The sequence below is a fragment of the Neomonachus schauinslandi genome, chromosome 7, assembly GCF_002201575.2.
Source record: "Neomonachus schauinslandi chromosome 7, ASM220157v2, whole genome shotgun sequence".
Taxonomy (NCBI): Eukaryota; Metazoa; Chordata; class Mammalia; order Carnivora; family Phocidae; genus Neomonachus; species Neomonachus schauinslandi.
Genome location: NC_058409.1, coordinates 150,619,480 through 150,639,409, shown reverse-complemented (window position 1 = coordinate 150,639,409; position 19,930 = coordinate 150,619,480). Strand labels below are relative to the sequence as shown.

General features: G+C 51.7%; 1 protein-coding gene across 2 annotated transcripts in view; it reads left to right on the top strand.

Annotated features, from left to right (window-relative positions):
• Nucleotides 1-656: 656 nt before the first annotated feature.
• Nucleotides 657-19,930, top strand: part of AHRR (aryl-hydrocarbon receptor repressor) — an 80,347-nt gene continuing 61,073 nt past the window's right edge. For both annotated transcript variants that reach the window (XM_021687117.1, XM_044917021.1), the window contains exons 1-3: nt 657-749; nt 9,967-10,039; nt 17,590-17,771. In XM_021687117.1, coding sequence (XP_021542792.1) covers nt 9,975-10,039; nt 17,590-17,771 — 247 coding nt within the window. In that variant the 5' untranslated portion in view covers nt 657-749; nt 9,967-9,974. The remainder of the gene's footprint in view (nt 750-9,966; nt 10,040-17,589; nt 17,772-19,930) is intronic.

Sequence of the window (19,930 nt, the reverse complement as noted above, 5' to 3'; positions counted from 1 at the left end):
AGAGGAGAAAGGAGCGGCCTCCAGAGGTCCAGGGAGGAGAGGGCGAGAGAAGACCGCGCCTCAGGCACGCGGGTCGGCGGAGCAGGGCGTCTTCGGTCGCGCGCACGGGTCTGGTGGACCCTGAGAGGTCCAGGACTGGGCCGTTCCTGGGAAGCTCAGGGTCAAGGTGTTATATTAGTATTTCAAGAGTCTGTAAAACCTTTTGCTCCTTTTGATTGCCGCAACAACCCCACTGGAGCAGGCGGGGCGGGAGACGCTATCCTCACATCACCTACTGGATCGGACCGCTGGGACCCCGGGGCGAGGGGAGCCTGGGCCCGGCTTCCCTGCACCGCGCGGGCAGGTGCGCGGGGGCGCGTGCCTGGGGGCGAGGAATAGAGGGCCTGGGGCTCCTGCGAGGAGCACGGGGCCTCGAGGGGCATAAGGCACCCCCGAGCGGACAGACTCTTGGAGAGACCTCGGGGACGCGACGGGCGCACCGCGCGACCCCACCGTGGCGCACGCGGACCGGGGAGGGCGGTGCGGCGCGGGCCGGGGCGGGGATGCGCGCGCGCGCCCCCTGCCGCCTCGCGGGTTCGGTCGGCCCCGGGGCGGGGCGGGCTCGCGTGCCGGGGTGGGGCTGTCGTTCCGCGGCCACGGCCGCCGCGGGTCCCCGAGATGCGAGCGCCGGCAGCCGCGCCGCCACAGCTCCCTGCCCGGGCGGGCTCCTCCCGCGGGTGCGCCTGAGCCTCCGCGCCCCGCCGCCCCGGGTAAGTGCCCCGGGCGCGCCCCGCCGGCCCCGCTCCGCCATCGAGACCCTCGTGCGGAGCCCTCCTCCCACCCATCCTGACGCAAGGCCCTGGGGTCCGGCGGGTGGTTTCTCACCTAAAAATAAAAACAGGGTCTTTGAGGGAAGCCGGTCCACTCGCATTGCTCATGGCCCCTCAGCTTCTCCCTTCTCCACAAGCTTCTGCCTGTGACCCACCGCCTTGGGGCAGTTGGGCTAATTTTGTTCTAGGTCCCGTTTCTTTCAGAAGCTCTTGGGCGGATGCTGGCGAGGGCTTTGCACTGGCCCCCCGAGCCTTCCCCAGGGCAGCCGGTGGAGGATTGCGGGAGCTGGGGCCCCAGAGCTTGGGCGGCACAGCCTGGCGCCCTCCTTCCGGGCAGGGAGCCCCAGGCTTGGTTCTCACACTTGGGAAGGGCGGAAGGGCCCGTGTTCCAGGAATTCACTCGGTTTCAGTTAGCGGCACCAAGAAAGTTGTGTGTTTGTTTGTTTTCCCCACAGAAGTCTTCATTTGAGTGGCCCCAAATCCCAGATTGTGGCTACTCTGTGAGTGGCACAGACCCTCAGTGACTTGCCGACCCTGGTGTTCCCACTGTGACTCCCATTAGGGAAGGGGCAGCTCACGGGGCAGGCGACTGGTCAGCGTCAGAGTCAACTCTTTCGTGGGTCCTTCCGTCTGTCTCTTTCCAGGGGTTGGTGCTGGGCGCATCTTCCCTCTTTGGAAGTGTCCAACGGGCCCTCAGCTTTGGCTGCCCCAGGCATCATCATAGCGTTGGGGGTGGGTAGCCCCTAGACTTACACATGGCCTCTGTTTGACCAGCCACAGCTGGTCCTTGAGGGGCTCAGGGCTTGAGTGTGTGCCTGGGACATCTGTCCCCAAGCTCTGGGTCCTTGAAAGTTGTGGACCTGGATTTCTGGCCTGGTCAGCAGCTGACTCAGCATGGACGCTCTCCAGGGGGTCTCTGGTAGAGGCAGGCCCTTAAGCCTGGACAACCTCCACCCAGGGTCCGCCATTAGGGATAATGCCTGGCTTCTGCAGGCTCCTGGGAGGGGGTCCCATCACGGTGGCGGTCCTAGCACCAGCCATTAGGAAGAGACCCCGTGGTGACGTGCAGACTGTACCCCCTCATGGTGAGTGGCTGGCATGCAGTGCAGCCCTGACGTGGGAAGCTGCATCATCTCCTGCAGCCCTCCAGCAGCCCGTGGCTGCCATTCACCTCGTTTACGCATAAGGACTTTGAGGTGGTAACTGCCGGAGTTTGGACTCAGAGTCCTGGCGTGGTCCCACAGCAGTCCATGCCCATGGAAAGATGCTCTAAGCCCAGCGTGGAGCTGCGTGATCCTGAGATCTTGATCCTGAGATCAAGACCTGAGCTGAGATCAAGAGTCAGACGCTTAACCAACTGAACCACCCAGGAGCCCCTAGAGAAAGATTCTTATATAAAAGCTCAGGTTTCTCTGAGAAACCCAGTCAACTTAGTGCTTAGCAGGGATGGGAGGCCCACAAACCACCCTGTTGGGCCCAGCTCACACCTGCATGTTCCCCTCTGGTGCCCAGGCCCCTGTCTGCCTCCCACCCCAGCACAGTCCATGGTTGCAGGAGAGACCCTGGCCCAGGCCAGCCACAGGCCACCGGAGCCCAGTGGCGAGGGTCTCCTGCCCCCACTTCCCAACAAGGTGTCTGCCACCTGCATCTGAGGCAGAGACCTGTGTCCTGCCTCTGAGGGGCATTTCTTCAAGGGGTTCGGTCTAATCCAGTGGAGGCTTCATCTTTTTGAGGAGAATGAACAGGTATTTAGTAAAATGGAGTAATCTGAATGCCATAATATCCACCTATATATCCTATATATATATAGGATTCCCAGGGCAGAAACCTCAGCACAGATGGACCCCCAAACTGTGGTTTTTCAACGAGGTCTGTGGTGGTGTGTTGGGGGTTGATGGGCAGCTCCTTTGATCTCTTCCACGCACACCTCTGTGGGGGGGTACCTGGAGAGGATTTATCTGCCCTTGGTGCTTTTTTTTTTTTTACCATAACCTGTGTTTTTAGGGTTGTTCTGGGCACTGAGATGGAGACACCAAGGGAGAACATGGCTTTGTGGGCAGGCAGACAGTGTGCGAGGCATGCCTTGGAGCCTAGGTCCTGTCCCCGCTCCTGCTTGGAGGAACAAAGCTTTGGGTGAAGGATAGTGAGGGGGTCAGCGCCACCCTGCACAGGAGTGTCCCTGGCCCCCTCCTCATCTTCTCTGTCATCTCTCCCAACCCCACACCATCCCTGCTCCAGGCTCAGGGCTCATTCAGGGAATGGTGGTGCTGGGGACGGGATCTCCTTCACCTTTGACCTCATGGGTGACTGTAGGTTGCTGGGTGCAGGGAAACTTCCCTGGCCTAGGCTGGGGCCAGGCCTGGGATGGCTTTGCACGCTGGCCTCCAGCCACTGAGGGTCCAACCTGGCTTCCCAGAGAAGTGCAGGTGTGGTGGCCATACCCCAGGACGAGGCTGAGAAGGCAGAAGCATCCATCCATCGATTCCTGCTCCAGCCTGCGGCCCCCAGGTCGCATCCCTGCACATGCTCCTGAACTCTCCTGTTCTTGACTCCTGGGTGTATGCCCAGGAGAACTGAAAACATACATTCAGACAGAATCTGGCACACAAACACTCATAGCATCATTATTCACACCATCCCCATCAGCTCAGAAACCCGCTTCTACCCCCCAGGCCCCTGCAGCTACCGCCCGCTGTCTGCTCCCTCTGTGCAGAATGCCCTCAGACATTTTCAGTCTGCTCCATCCACTTCTCCCCTGCTATTCTCTCTTTCTCACCACTCCAGAATCCTCACCTGTATTTATATATACATTTGTGTTCTGTGCTTTTCATTGAGATAAAATTCACATAAGCTAAAATTAACCACTTAAAAATGTACCATTCGGTACATTTATTTAGTATATCACCAATGTTGGGCACCTACCACCTCTGCTTACTTCCAAAATATTTTCTTCACCCCAGACAGAAGCTCTCTGCCCATGAAACAGTCATTCCCCATTCCTTCTTCCCCGGCCCTGGCAACCACTGATCTACTTTCTGTCTATGCACTTGCCTCTTCTGGTCATTTCATATGTATGGAACCAACAGGGGAGCTCTGGTGTCTGCCTTCTTGCATGTGGCATGTCTTCGAGGCTCCTTCCTGTGGCAGTGTGCATCAGAGCCCGTTCCTTCTCACGGCTGAGAAATACTCCGCTGTGGGCACAGACCACACTTTGTTTACCTGTTCACCAGTTGACGGGCTTTGGGGTTGTCTACCCTTTTTGGCTGTTGTGAATAATGATGCTATGCATGTTTGTGTGCCAGATTCTGTTTGAATGTATGTTTTCAGTTCTCCTGGGCATACATGACCCAGAAGTGGAATTGCTGGGGTGCCTCTGTGTCTAACTCTTTGAGGATCTGCCACACTGTCCCAGGTCCCAGGTCCCAGGTCCCAGCGCCAAAGGTGCCAGCTTTACATCCTCACCAACACTTGTCGTTTTCCTTTGTTTTGTTGATGGCCATCCTGGTGGGTGTGAAATGCTCTCTCATTGTGAGTTTGATTACATTTCCCTAGTGATTACTGACCTGAAGCATTTCCATGTGTCTGTTGACTGTATATTTTCTTTGGAGAAATGTCTGTTCAAGTCCTTTGCCCATTTTTAATTGGGCTGTTTGTCTTTTTGTTGTTGCTGAGTTGTAAGAATTCTTTACATGTCCTGAATAGTAGACTTATCAGATGCATAATTTGCAAATGTTTTCTCCTATTCTGTGACTGGATGGTGTCCTCTGAAGCACAGGTTCTTAAATTTGATGAAGTCTGATTTTTTTTTAAATTTTCTTATTTGTGCCTTTGGTGACATATCTAAGAATCTGTTGCCAAGTTTAAGGCCATGAAGATATAGCCCCGTGTTTTCCTTGAGGGTTTTATAATTTTACCTCTTACACTTAGGTTTTAACTAATTTTGGTTAATTTTTTCATACGGTGTGAAGCAGGGAACAATCTCATTCTCTTGCATGTGGACATCCGTTTGTCCGTTTGATGAGGACATTCTTCTTTCCCCATCGAATGGCCTTGGCATCATAGTATGTCTATTCTTATGCCACAATTTGCCTCTTTTTAATGCTTTTTTAAAAAAAACTTGTTATGGAAGATTTCAAATCTTTAACAGAAGTGAAGAGAATTTTATAATGAGCCCAACTTATTCATCAACCAGCATAGATGGGCAGCTATCAATATGAAATGATCCAGTTTCATTTAGACTCCACTCTGCTCCCCAGATTACGTAGGAGCAAATCCCTGATGTGTCATTTTTTAGTTCATAACTCTGAAATATGTGGACTTAAAAAACAGCTTTTTCTATTTTTAGCTTAATTTTTGGTTTGAGTTGAGAGACTTTTATGAGGAAGAATTAACTACCACAGTGGATTGACCATAAAGGTGAAAAGAAGACTCTGAAGGGTACTCCGGGGCTGGCGGAACATGTCAGAAGAGTGCAATTAGAAATGGGGATCCCTCCCCAAAGCTGGGGTTCAGGCCTCTTTGGAGAGGGTATGGTTCAGCCCCCTGGTTGGTGGAGAAGGTCACTGAGTTTCTCGGCCTCTGGTGGTGGTGAGCAGGAACAAATTAAACTCTGAAGCCCTGGGATCAGAAGCTTCTTACTCCTGCCAAGTCCCTCCCGGGCCCTCTGCCGCCAGGCACCACACCGTGTGCTGTAAAGAAGAGAGGCTTGCGTTCATGCAGAGCTCCCAAGGAGGGGTGGATTTGGAGCCTAGAGGCAATAAATGGGTACTTGGCACAACTTTTGAGTACCATTACACCACTTCGTGAACGTGCAGGAACCTTCCACCTTACATCCCCCTGTCCTGGCCGAGGTGCTACCCTTGCCATACCCCTGACCTCTACATATGTTACAAACCCCATGATACATGGTTATCATTGTTGTTTAAACAACTATCTTCTAAAGACATTCAAACTGTAAGAGCAGACCTTGGGTGTATACCCAGCAGTTCTGTTTCCTGTGCCTCCTATTCCATTTTGTGGATCCATGTTACCATCTGGTATCATTTTCCTTTGGCCTGAAGACACCCTTTCTCATTTCTTACAGTGTGGGTCAGCTGGTGAGCAATTCTTTCAGCTTTTGTGTGTCTGAGAAAACCTCCAGCCTTCAGTTTTGAAAGCTGTGTGCGTGGGGTGTGTCGTCTCTCACTTTGCCGATGAGGTGTCTGCTCTCACGCTTGCCCTTGCTTCTCTGCACCAGTGGCTGTCGGGGGCATTTAAGATCGTTCTGTAGATCCCTGCTTATGAGCAATCCGAGTACGTGTGGCCTTGCTGTAATTTAAACTTGCCGCTTATTGATCTTCTTAAATCTGTAAGTTTACAGTTTTCGTTATGTTTGGACAAATCTCTACTATTTATTAATTTTTTTCTCTCACCTCCTATTCTTTGGAGCCCCAGTTATACACATAGTAAACCTCTTGAAATACTGAAGTATTTCATTTTTATTTTGGTGCTATTGTAAATGGTTCTGCTTTTAAAAAATCTGTGTTCTGATTGTTCATGGCTAGTCTACAGAAACACTGGACTTTTGTATATTGTCCTTTTACCCTTTGACCTTGCTGAACTCAATTATTATAAGAGATTTGTCTTAGTAAACTTTCCTGGATTTTCTCTATGTACAATCATGTTGTCTGTGAGCAGAGTTCTGTCTCTTCCTTCCCCAACATTATGGCATTGCTTTTCTTCATCTTATTGCCCTGACATGTGGTGCTGAGTGGGAAGGGGGATGCAGGGTCTGTGATCCAGGGGAGGAGCTCGGTCTTCACTGTTAGGTGTGACGCTAGTGTAGGCATTTCTGTAGATGCCCTTTATCAGGGTAATTAAGCTCCCTTCAAATACTTTTTTTGTCAAATACTTTTTTGCATGTAGGAGATGGTCATTGTATTTTTTTCGTTAGTTTATTAATGTAGTGAATTGCAATGACCAATTTTTGGATGTTGAAGCAGCCTTGAATTCCTGGATAAACCTCACTTGCGGTGATGTTTTGCCTTATTTGTATTGCTGGATCCTACTTGTTAATGTCTGATTGAGGATGTTTGTGTCTATGTTCATGGGGGATATCAGTCTGTAGTTTTCTTGAAATGTCTGGTTTTTGTATCAGGGTGATGCTGAACTTATAAATGAGTTGTCAATTTTCAATTTTATTTTCAGTTTTCTGCCAGAGGTTTCAGAGAATCGGTATTATTATTATTTTTTTTAATTGGTAGAATTTACCAGTGAAACCATCTGGGCCTAGGTGTTTTTTTGTTTTGTTTTGTTTTTTATTGTTGAAAAACAAATAGGACCAAACAGTTGTTTTCCTGAGTGAATTTGGTAGTTTGTGTCTTTCAAGGAATTTGTCCATTTCATCTAAACTATTGGATTTGTGGGGATAGTGTTTGTCTCCGTCTGCTTGGGCTACCACAACAAAAGCCCATACTGGGGGCTTAAACAACAGACATTTATTTCTCATAGTTTTGGAGGCTGGAAGTCCAAGATCCAGGTGCCTGCTTGTTGGTTTTGCAAGTTCCTCAGGAGCTTCCCAGGTGTGATCTGAAACTGGCCCCTGTTTGTGGAGGGCAGGGAGAGACCAAGAAAGAGGCGGCCACTCCAGGTTGGTAGGTGACAGTTTGAATAAGCCAAGAGAAATTACATACAAAGGCTTGTCTTAGGTGGCGGAAAGATGAGTGGATCCAGTACCCACTGGCCATCTCTTAAAAGTCTATAAAGAGGCCTCAACTAGGCTCAGTCATGTATATTGCGCACATCCCAAGGCTATGTCCTTGGAGCAGCCGCTGGGAGCAGGAAAGATGAGTGGAGCCCACAACCAAGGAGAGTGGGGAGGGGGGCGGTGAAGAGCTTCCTAGTCCTTGGGTCCAGCTCACAGGTCAACTGGTGGTCATGTCTTCTCGATGACCTTCCCCAACACTACTGATTTGGTTTCCAGTGAGAGCTCTCTTCTTGGTTTGCAATGCCTCTGTACACATGGTGAAGACAGAGCCCTGGTGTCTCTTCCTCTTCTTATAAGGGCAACTGTTCTAACAGATCAGGGCTCTGCTTTTCTGACCTCATTTAACCTTAATCACTTCCTTCAAGGCCCCACCTCCAATGGAAGATTAGGGCTTCAATATATGGATTTTGAGTGGGGAAAAACAGGTGAGTTCATAGTTGTATACTCTTATTTTCTTTCTAATATCTGTGGGATCTGTAGTGATGACCCCTCTTTCATTCCTGATATTAGTCATTTGTGTCTTCTCTATTTCTTGATCAGTCTGGCTAGAGGTTTATCATTTTTGTTGATCTTCTCATAGAACCAATTTTTGGTTCATTGATTTTTCTCTGTTTTTCTAAGTTTCATTGATTTTTCTTCTTTATTATTTCCACTTTTCTGCTTGATTTGGATTTATTTTCTCTTTTTCTAGTTATTTAAAGTGGAAGCTTAGATTATTTGAGATCTTTTATTTTTTTCTAATATAAATGCTTAATAATATCAGTTTCCATCACAGTATTGGTCAGCTGTGTCCCACAAAATCTGATATGTTGTGTTTTCATTTTCATTCAGTTCAAAGTACTTTAAATTTCTTTGAGACTTTTTCTTCTACCCGTCGTTATTTAGAAGTGGGTTGCTTTCCAAATATCTGGACATTTTCCATATATCTTTCTAGTTTAATCCCATCATTGTCACAAAACATACTTTGTATGATTTCTATTCTTTTAAATTTGTTGATGATTGTTCTAAAGTCCCAGAATTTGGTCTATCTTGATGAATGTTCCATCTGCAAAGGATTGTATTCTGCTGTTGTTGAGTGGAGTGTTCTATAAATGTCAATCAGTTCAAGTCTGTTATTGTTTGGATATTCTAAATCCTTCCTGATGTTTGGTTTACTTGTTCTATTGATTACCAAGAAAGGAATGTTGTTGTCCCTGGTTATATTCCTTTTTCTTAAGTCTACTTTGTCTGACACCCACATAACTAGCCCAGCTTCTTTTGATTACTATTTGCATGGCATATATTTTCGTGTCCACTTGCTTTACTTACTTATGTCTTTATATTCAAAGTGTGTTTCTTATATTTAAAGCATGTTCGTGACATATTTCACTTCACACACACACCTCTTCTTCAGACTAGGTAAGGGCTCCTAAGCTCTGCTCCAAGTCTGTTAGCCCAGTGCCTGGCAATGAGTGGTCACAGCACACGGGTCTGCAGGATGTTTGTGAGGGCTCATATACCCAAACAGGACTCATATACCCCAACAGGACTCATATACACAAACAGGATGTTTGTGAGGGCTCACTGCATGGAAAAATCAAGATTTTGGTGCATCCAAAAGTGGTGATGGGTGAGCCGACCAGCCTCAGGGCACAGATCCTCGGCTACTCCTTGGGGACCTCCTCTTGGATACAGGCGCCATGTCCGGCACTGCTGGGGGAGGCTGGTGGGTATGTTCAGCTGGGCTTGGTGCAGCTGTGAGTTAGTGGCTAAAGTAGAAGTCCAGTGCTGCGGAATTGAGTGGGAGATTTTACATACAAAAGAGGAAGCCTGTTGGCTCAGAAGCACAGGGCCATAAAGGAGAGGGTTGGGAAGAGGAAGAAGACCCACCACAAACACCACCAAGAGAGGACACATGCAGCCCCTGCCAGAGGAACAGCCCCATGAGAACCCTGACACAGCAAACTGCTCTTTGGTACCTTAGCTGTGTGTCCTGCTCATGGATGCCATGGAATGGCTTCTATTTTCTGAGGACAGGCTCAGGATATTTATCTACCGTAAGCTTTCTGAACCAACTGCAAGAGCACAGGGCTGTTCTCTATACGAGTGTAGTGACTCGGGTCCTCAGGTCAGGCTTGGGGACTATGACGCTGATGGTCAAAGGGGAGATGTCACGGCCAGGGCTGTGTGTCCTCACTGGGCCCTTTGGCATCTTCCTGCTGAGTGAAACAGGGTGTGAGTGGTTCACACTGGCAGGCTCGGTGGGTCATCAGTTTGTGATGGAGGAGTGGGACCCCAGTGTGGGGTCACTGTGGACTCCTTGATTAGCACAGCAGACCTTAGCTGACACTGCTGCCTTTGGTGGTCTGGGGAGTCGTGTGGACACTGGGGGCCCTTCAACATAACCAACTTTATGCTCCCTTTCTCTTGTAGGGCCAGAGATGATGATCCCACCAGGGGAGTGCACGTATGCTGGAAGGAAAAGAAGAAAGCCTGTTCAGAAACAGTAAAGTATCACGTCTTCTGTTTTTGCTGATTGTTCATGTTGAAGGGGAGGTACTTGTATTTCATCAAAAGGAGTGAATTTTCAGAACAAAGTGGGTGAGGGAGAGGCTTTGCTGTGTCTTCCTGATGGGTAGGGGGACTTGCAGCCATAGCAGCAGAACCAGGGTCTGGGGCTGCAGGTGAGCTGCAGAGCTGGAAGCCCACTGCAGCTTTTGTTAATAGCTTTGGGCTGCTTTCCTAACTTTGATTAGAAGGCGTGGTCAGAGCCGAGTGACACCTTTGGGCCAGAAGTCAACACGGGGGCCTGAAACGTCACCATGATTTTTAGTGAGCACCAGAGCCCCTCTCTGCCCTGGTGAAAGCCTGTCTTCACGAGGACACACCACAGCCCATTTGCGAGCTTTGCCACACGTGATGGACACAGCGCGCGGCTTGTTCCCCCTGCCTGGGGGCCTCCAGGAGGTTTACAGAGTAGGGAGGGGAACCGGTGGCCCTCACGCCCTGGACACAGTCTCTCTACTGGCCCAGGGGCATTCAGATCACTCAGGTGTGAAGTCTGCGGTGGTGGCGGGAATTATGGGGGTTTGGAGCTACCCCGCTGTGCCCCGGGGCTGTCTCTGTCTCCTCCAGTGGGGGTCCTACAGCATGTCCCACTGTCGCCTGGGCTTCTAGGTGTGTGTGTGTGTGTGTGTGTGTGTGTGTAATACAGCTCTGAGTAAGTGTGAGCACACGAATACAAGGCTCTGTGTGTGGGATGCACACCAGCAGTGCTGTCTGTAGGTGGGTCTGTGTTTCTGTGACCCCGGCTGCCCTCCTGGCCCCTGGTGGCTACAGGAGTCTGATGGGTCTGCAGGAATGTGGCCACCACCACCACCTGAGGATAGACAGCAGAGGCTTGAGAGGCTGGACTTTGGAAAGTGAGTTTGTCACCTGAGTCAGTTGCGTGGCCGCCGTGGGCCTCCCCAGCTGTGTGGGCGAAGAGTGGGGCAGGAGAACGCTGAGCGCGTCCCTGACGAGGTGGAATGCTGGGGGTTTCCATGACTGGGTCCAGGGTCAGGCGGACCACTCTGGTGGAACACAGTCCTGCTTGTGTGTGCCAGACAGGATTTGTGCTGGTGAACACACTGTCATGTTGAGTGAGGAAAGAAGATCCTCAGGACACATCTGTGTGCACCATGTTCTGTGTGCTGGGCCATCTGGGGCAAGGGAGCTAACTTTCCTGCTTTTATTATGTTTTTGTTCCAATAACAGGGTCTGAGATAATGAGTTTTTGAGGCATTTATTACAAAGTAATTCATTTTATTTATTGACGTTTTAAAGAAGTCTCATGTTCATCTGATTCAAAACTCAGACCCCCAGCAGGTCCCTCCTGCCCAGTCACTGGCATCCACTTGAATAGTTTCCAGTAAGCCTGTCCTGAGAGGCTCCTGCATAAAGCAGCAGGTGTGGACACACATCCGTTCAGAGTGACGGCGTCTGCACAGATGTCCTTCCATCTGGGTGCACACCTGTGCCCGCCCTGTGGCGCCCAGAACCTCCTGAGTCATTTTGCATGCATGCTCACCATTGGACAGCAGTCCGCCGTGGGCGCCACACATCCCGGCATGTTCGTGTTGGCGCCACCCTTCCCTGGGCTGCCTCTCAGGGTTGTGTTTGGAGTGAGCAAACTTGGGGAAAGAGGTGGACTCTCCCTTCGGGCAGCTTGTTTACTGCTCACTATGCAAGTGGTGGACTCTCCGAGCTGGGCTTCCCCAGCCGCAGACCCTACACAGCAGCACCTGCCTGGGGCCCGTCTGGGTCGCTCCCACGGGACTCGGGGACGTGGTAAATGACGCAGACACGCGGAGGGGCACGCTGCCTGCCGTGGGGTGAGTAATGGGAGACTCATGCCTCCTGCCAGCACCCACGGAACAGCAGCTGGTCATTGCCTTGCAAGAGGGTGAGTCAGGCCCCGCCCGGGCAGCTTTCCTGGCCGCGGGGCTGCTCTGTCCGAGGGTGTGGGCCCTGGGGACCGTGAAGGGCGCCACCAGCTCCCCAGCATTCTGAGCATGCTCGTCTCTGCTGGAACAGGCCTCCTTCCTGCCCTGTGCACACGCTGCATTTCAGACTTTGGGCATTTTAATTTGTGTTCTTCCCGTAAGTCAGGTTAGAACACCATCTGGATTTCCTTTTCTCCAAACTATGTTGATCACTTTTGCTCATTTCTCTATCAGATTGTTTGTGTTTTGTGCTTCTTGAGTCTTAGGAGCTAGTTCTATACTAGACACACTAGTTCTTGAATCTGTGTCAAACACTTTCCTCCGGTTTTGATTTTACTTATCATGTTCTTTGCTATGCGGAAAAATTAATTTTTATGAGGTTGGATTTATTAACCGTTTCCCTGGTAGCTAATTAATCTTACATCACAGTTCAGAAGATCTCCCTGCTATAAGCTTATGAGGGAATTTCCAGTATTTTCTGTAAACTTTTATGGGTCCCTAATACATATTTTAAACTTTCAAGCACTTGGAATTTTTCCTGGTTTGTGGTTAGGGCCTGAATCTGTCTCTTCTTTTCCCATGACCACTGCTTGTTCCTAACACTGTTGACAATCGGTTTCTTCCTCACTGGTTTGAGAGGGTGTTGGGCATTTAAGCTTGGGGACTGGGTGGGGGTCGGCGATGAGAGACCCTGGGGTAACTTGAACAGTCGCTGGATGTTTGCCAATACATGCGCCAGCACACCCACTTCACCTGGCTCTGCGTGCCAGGTGCAGGGAAGCGGCCACCAGGCATGTCTGTGTGTCCATCTGCCCCAGGGGAGCGGCCGGCCGTGTGCTTGTGAGCAGAACACCTCTCTAGGGACGTGTTCTAGGGAAATTGGAGGCCAAACCCCGTGGGGGTCTGATTGCTCTCCAGGGCTGGCACCATAGCTCCTGGAGGTGTTTTTTGCTTGCACTTTTCTCCTCACTGGGCTGTAACTGAAGGAGATGGAACTGTGCGTGTGTAGATGCACAGGTCAGGTTTGACACGTGTAAGCACATGGAACATCACCGAAATCAAGATCACCAACACTCGAATCCTAGCCAGAGTGCCCTGTGTGCCATTCCTGCCTTCACCTCTGTCCAGGCAGCCCTGATGTGCTCTGTCCGGTAGCCTGCCTTGTGTTTCTGGAATTTTCTATAAATGGAATCATACACCATTCTGTTGGGCATGATCTTGAGATTCACCTGCTGCTTGTGTGCATCGAGTGTGCTCCTGGTTACAGCGAGCGGAGCTGCAGCGTTCGGATGCACCGCTTTGTTCAGTCACCTGTGGACAGGCATCAGGTGCTTCCAGGTTTGGGCCGTTACAAGTAAAGCTGCCATGAACGTTTACTTACAAGGCTTTGTGTGGAGTGGGGTTTTCGACTTCTACAGCACATGCGAGTTACTTTCAGGGAACCACCAAGCTGATCTCCAAGCCTTTGTGCCATCTGTGTTCCCAGCAGCCGCGCATGGGCCTCAGCTCCTCTGCCTCCTTCCCGAACGGCGCCTCCTGGCCAGCTCTCCGACAGGCTGTGGGGCAGCCTCCCCGAGGCTCTCGTCCGCCCTTCCTGAGTAGTGCTGGGCATCTGTTCATGTACTTATTTACCGTCCACACATCTTCTCTGGTGAAGAGTCTGTTTAAATAATTTGCCTTTCTTCATATTGGGTTGTTTGTCTTCTTATTGAATTATAAAACTTCTTTATGTATTCTGGATATAAGCTCTTATGGACACTGTCCCCCAATCTGTGGCTTCCCTTTTCATTTTGTTGTCTTTTTTTTTTTTTAAGTAATTAAGTAATCTCTACGCCCAATGTGGGGCTCCAGCTCACAGCTTTGAGATCAAAACTTGCACATTCCACTGAGTGAGCTATCCAGGGGCCCCCTTTTCATTTTCTTAATGGTGATTTTCAAAAGACATTTAAAAATATTGATGAAGATCAATTTATCAATTTTTTTTTTATGATTTTGAGTGTGGGTGTGTCTTCTAAGCGTCCTGGGACTATCCCAGGGTCCCAAAGATTTTCTCTTGTATTTTCCTCTGAAGTTTTAGAGTAGACTGTAGATTAGGTCTGTGATCCATTTTGAGTTAATTTTGGGGGCTTGTGTGAGGTGAGAGCTGGTGTTCACTTGTTTTCATGGTGTCCAGTTGACTTTCTTTCCCTGTTGAACTGCCATAATATCTTTGTCAAGTGAGTTGGCCAAAAATGTGGGTTTGTTTCTAGATTGCCTACTCTGTTCCTTTGTTGTAGACTTCTATTTTTCCTGTAATACCAAACCATCTTGAATGTTGTAGATTTACAGAAAGCTTAAAATCAAAAGGATACATCCTCTAATTTTGTTCTTCTTTAATTGCCTATTCTTGGTCCTTTGTATTTCCATGTACATTTTAGAATCAGCGTGTCAGTTTCTGTAAAAAGTCCTGCTGGCATTTTAATTGCGATTACATTGACTCTGTCCTGTAGGTCAGTTTGGGGGAGCATTTGCCTGGTTTTCTCCAGGTATTCTGTATTTTGCTTCCATCTGAGCCAGCCTTCCTGCACTGCTAATGGCCCTGGTCTCTCGTCCCCCATCCCCTCCTGCTGAGTCTCTGCCCAGGGACTTGGAGCTTCCTCCACCCCACGTGAGGCCAGCTTGGTGGGGTGCTTCCCCTGCATGAGGGCATGGGGTAGGATGGTTCCCGCTCTGTCCCATGGGGCTGGGGAGAGGGGTGGTAGAGATACATCAGGGGGCAGCTGGGTGCTGTGAGACATTTTGAAGGGGCTCTTCCAACATCCATCTCTCCAGCAGGCTAGTGTCCCTCCCCTAGGCGCTCCATGGGAGTTGAGGTAGGGGTGGGGAACAGTCACCGCTCAGCTCATTCTCAGGCACAGGCTGTCAGGGGAGGCAGGTGGCAGCTCCCCCCAACCCTACACAGAGGTGAGACTTCAGCTGGGGCCATCTGCCTGTCTCCCACTGTCTCCCCTTCTCTGACCCCCACACCTGCCCTGGGTAGTGCCCTGTCTCTGGGGAGACCTTGGGTGTCTCACGGACGGGCCGGGGCGGGGGGGACTCTCCTCCTGCTAGCATGCGCCAGCCCCACTGGAGTCACTCAGTTTGTCCCCAGGCCTTCTGCCAGTTTACATTTTGGCTAGTAACAGGAGTGGTTTGGGGGCAAGTGCCTTGTTAAGGAAGAAAACCAGTAGAAAGTGAAAAGACAATCAAAGACATGGGCAAAATATTTGTAAATAGCATACCTGGTAAGGGACTTGTATCTACAATATAAAGGACTCCTGTAACTCAACATTAAAATGACAAATAATAACCCCATGAAAAAATGGGCAACGACTTGGGTAGACATTTCTCCAAAGAAGACACTTGTGAAAAGATGCTCAACATTTTTGGTCATTAAGGAAATACAGATCAAACCACAGTGAGGTGCCACTTCCCTCCTGTGCAAACGGCTGTTCTATGGGAAAAGGAAAATAATGTGTCGTCGAGTATGTGGACCATGGAACCCTCCGTCTTGCCAGTGGGGGCGTTGGCGGGCGCACAGTCTGGCAGCTCCTCTGAGAGTGGAATAGGGTGAACACACTGGCCCAGCTGCCCACTCCTGGGCATGTCCCCGAGAGAACTGGAAATGAGGTTCGCACAAAGTCTTAGCTTGAGTGTTTGCTGCAGCATTCTGTACAATGCCCAGATGCCTGTCCTCTGGGGAACAGCGGGGCACAGTGTGGTCTGTCCACACACCTGGGAAAAGGAACCTTGTCCTGACCAGGGCTACACCACAGGTGGATCCTGAAAACATGATGTTACGTGGAAGAAGCCAGACGCAAAAAGTCTCACATTGTGGGATACCAGGTGCATGAAATGTCTAGAACAGCTAATCCATGGAGACGTAAGGCCGCTTGTGGTTGCCAGGGGCTGGTGGAGGGGAAAACAGGGAGAGACTGATAAATGGGTATAGGGTTTTATTTGGGGTGATGAGATGGTTGGGAACTTGATAGAGATGTGGTTACACAGCCCTGTGAATGTACATTTTGAAATAGTGTTATGTGAATTATACCTCAAAAAAAAAAGCATCCCCAAAACAAAGAGAGACAAAGATGTGGCCTCAGGGACTGGAGCAGCAGGCTTTCGTGTGTTTTCTGTGGCCTGGGCCCTCAGACTCTGCAAAAAAGATTTGTGCTGTGCACCTCCTTCTCACAGACTGTTCGACTCACCAGCCTTGTAAGTGACAGGAGCTTCTGGATGGAAGAGACCCCAGCCCCTAAAAACAGCAGGAGCCCTCCCGCCTGCCAGGCACCGTGACCCCAGGGAGGGTTGGCCCTGGGAGCCAGGCCACACCATTGCCAAGCTTGCCAACGGCCTCCTCCTCCGACTCATTTTAGCTTCAGATGTTTTTATGTGGGTGACCTTTAGGAAGGGCCTGTAGGGAGCTGCTTCTGTGAGGGGGACATAAGGTCAGAGGAAGGGGACGGTCATCCTGGGGGCTCAGAGAGCCAGATGAGGGAGGTCACTGGGAAGCAGCTGGGGTCTGGGGTCAGCTCTGTTCTGTGCAGGGATGGTGGACAGGGAAGCCCTGGGCCGGGGGATCCCCCTTGTGGGGGAGAGCTGGTCTGTTGTGGAGCAAGGGGAGATGGGACCCAGGGCTCCAGCTCCCTCAGTGGCACAGCCCATGACCTCAGGGCCTCCGAGGGGCGGGCACGACGGTGCCCAAGCACCCACGGGTCCTCCATTATTACTTTCCTTGGCCCCTTTCAGCCCCGCCGTGTAGGGGAGAAACTGAGCGCAGAGAGGCCAGTCACACCTACACCGCAGGTCCCGAAAAGGTCGTCTGTTTAAAAAAAGCCTGAAACAGGCTGAGGGGGGGAAGTTAGCACAGAGAGGTCAAGAAATGTGCTGGAGCCACACAGCTTGCTCACAGCCGTGTTCCCAAGAGGCCTGCTGTCTGTCTCTGAGTGCCCTTCCTGGTAATGGGGTCCCCGCTTCCTTGTGTGCCCAGGATCAGGAGACTTTTTTCTTTTTCTTTTTTTTTTTTAAAGATTTTATTTATTTATTTGAGAGAGAGAGAATGAGAGACAGAGAGCACAAGAGGGAAGAGGGCAGAGGGAGAAGCAGACCCCCTGCCAAGCAGGGAGCCTGACGCGGGACTCGATCCCGGGACTCCAGGATCATGACCTGAGCCGAAGGCAGTCGCTTAACCAACTGAGCCACCCAGGCGCCCGACTTTTTTCTTTTTTAAGATTTTATTTATTTATTAGAGAGAGAGCAAGCACAAAGCAGGGGGAGCGGCAGACAGAGGGAGAAGCAGGCCTCCTGCGGAGCAGGGAGCCCAATGCGGGACTCGATCCCAGGACCCTGGGATCATGACCTGAGCCGAAGGCAGAAGATTAACCCACTGAGCCACCCTGCATCCCAGGATCAAGAGACTTTTGTCCTTCTCAACACCTTTTTCATTTAGAAGCTGATCGCACCATAAGGTCACTTCTGGGGATGGGTTTGCAGCCCATGGGGTTACAGACACTGGTGGGGAGCCCCGAGTCTGACTGTGGCTGCTTCCCTGCAGGAGGCCCGCCACGGGGGCCGAGAAGTCAAACCCTTCCAAGAGGCACCGGGACCGCCTCAATGCCGAGCTGGACCACCTGGCCAGCCTGCTGCCGCTTCCTCCCGACATCGTGTCCAAGCTAGACAAGCTCTCTGTCCTGCGTCTCAGCGTCAGCTACCTCAGGGTGAAGAGCTTCTTCCAAGGTAGGACCCTCCCCTGTGCCCAGGTGCGCCCAGCTGGGTGTCGCCGGTGCCCACTGCGGTCTCACCTGGGTCTCACCCTACTTTGCTGGGGGGCTGGTTTGCACCCCCTGTCTTTGGGGGTCATTTAGAGGAGCAGTCCCTGAATGCTGGTGAACCAGAGAGGCTCTGTGGGAGGGGCAGGTTGGCTTGCGCACAGCCTCAGGGCTTCAGAGGACCAGGCAGGTCTGCTTCGTGGGGGAGCAGGATGGGGCTGAGCTCAGGAGGCCATGTTCCCCCATTAGCTAGCCTAACTGCTGAGCGACCTACCTTCCGTGTTGTTGCTTTGCCTGTCCTGGCGATGCTGTGACCCAGGCCAGGCACCCTCTGCACGAGGAGTCCCTGGCATGTCGAACCCTCGCAGTAGCTGTGGGTGGGTGCTGCCCTACATCTGATGCTCTGGGCCAGGCTTATTCTCTCTGTGGCCTGGCTCAGCTCCTGGGGGGAAAGAAATGTGACTGTCACCACCCTATTTCAGAGCCTGTGACTGTTGCCATCATCTTGAATTTAGTCTGAACTTCTTAGAAAATCATGACTTACTACATGTCTTTGGGAGTGAGTAAAATGAATGTGTAAAGGGGCAGGTATGGCCACTAGGGAGTGGTGGGGGCTGCGGCCAACAGCAGAGTCCATGCTCTGCCTGAAGGCTTTGGGGGTCAAATTCTGCACATCTTCTTCACGTTGCTGAACAGAATGCTGGGGCTGCAGTGAGGACAGTGGGCCAGGGCTGAGGCCCTGGGGCGATGTGAACCCAGGTCTGTCCCACCTCCCACACTGGTGGGAGCAGTTTGCACTGAGATGACTGGCCAGGCCTGGGCTCCTTGTAAATCCAAATGTGCCTGAGGTGTGACTCAGCCAGTGCGTGTTGCTGGCCTTCTCCAGCCCCGCAGGAGAGGGAGGGTGGTTTTCCCGAGGACTCAGCCATCCCCCAACCCCGACTTCCTCCAGAGTGCCCATTGTGAGGGAAGATGAGGGGCCTGTGGACAACTCTGCCCAGTGGATACTCTAGCTGGGCACCTCACCGACTGGCCCCTCCAAAGAACCCCCCACTTTGGCCTCCATTTCTCTTACGGAGTGGGAATCCTACATCCTTTGACCACTGCTGGCCTCGGAGAGCCTGCTCTGTGTGTGAAGGCTCTACATGGGGTTTCCTTTCAACCTCCATCCCATATCCCAGAACCCTAGGAGCCCACCCATGTATGTCCTCACTCTGCTCTGGGGCATGGACCCCTGTGGGTAGTCCAGGCTCGTCCCAAGCCATGATGTAAAGGTCGCCTGCCCTCAGTGGGAGGCCGAGCACACTAGGCTATATGGCCATCAGGTCTGTTGAGCCAGGCTTGGTCCTGGGGGCTGGTAGCCAAGGCATCGGCCATGCCCAGGACCCCTCTAGGGCATCCCTATTCCCCCGTGCCCCCATGCCTCCCCATGCTACCTGCGTCTTCCGTCCCCGACCGGGCCTGTGGGATTTTGCAGCCCGAGCCTGGAGTTCACTCAGGACTCAGCCCAGGTCAGTCCTCCTCACTAAGCCACCCACTTTTTCTTTGGGTTAAAAGGGTGCCATCCAGGTGTCCATCACCCAGACGTCCATGGCTGGCGGCAAAAAAGTAGTCTGGAGGGTGGCAGAGAATGGTGGGTGCCATGGGGTGGGGTGGCCCTCAGTGGAGGTCGCCAGGAGGGTCTTGTGGGCTGGTGGGCTTCCCAGAGGAGGTGAGGGGCAGGTGCTGTCTGTGGGCTGTGCTGAGGCAGTCCCCTACCCCAGGCTCTCTAAGGGTTTGGCTCCTCGCTGCCCAGGTCCTGTGTCTCAGGTGGAGCCTCCTAGGTCGGGGCCCCTTCCCCAGGGACAGAGGGATTCTGTGCTCCTTCCCCAGCAGCACTGGGGATCCCCAGGCCCTCCGGGGACAGGGCTTGGTGCCCTCCCCTGGCCTCCACCAGGACCCTCTCACGGCTCTCTTTCCTCTGTGGGCAGCTGTATGTAGTGCAGATTCCTGTCCCCCAACCTCCATAACTACAGGCTTCTGTGTCCTCTCGCCGGTCACATTCATCACCGCGTCTGAGTGTTGTCTGCATTCTCTTTCCCAGTGTCCACACGTCTGGCTCATGACTCTCTCTTAAAGCTCCGGTAT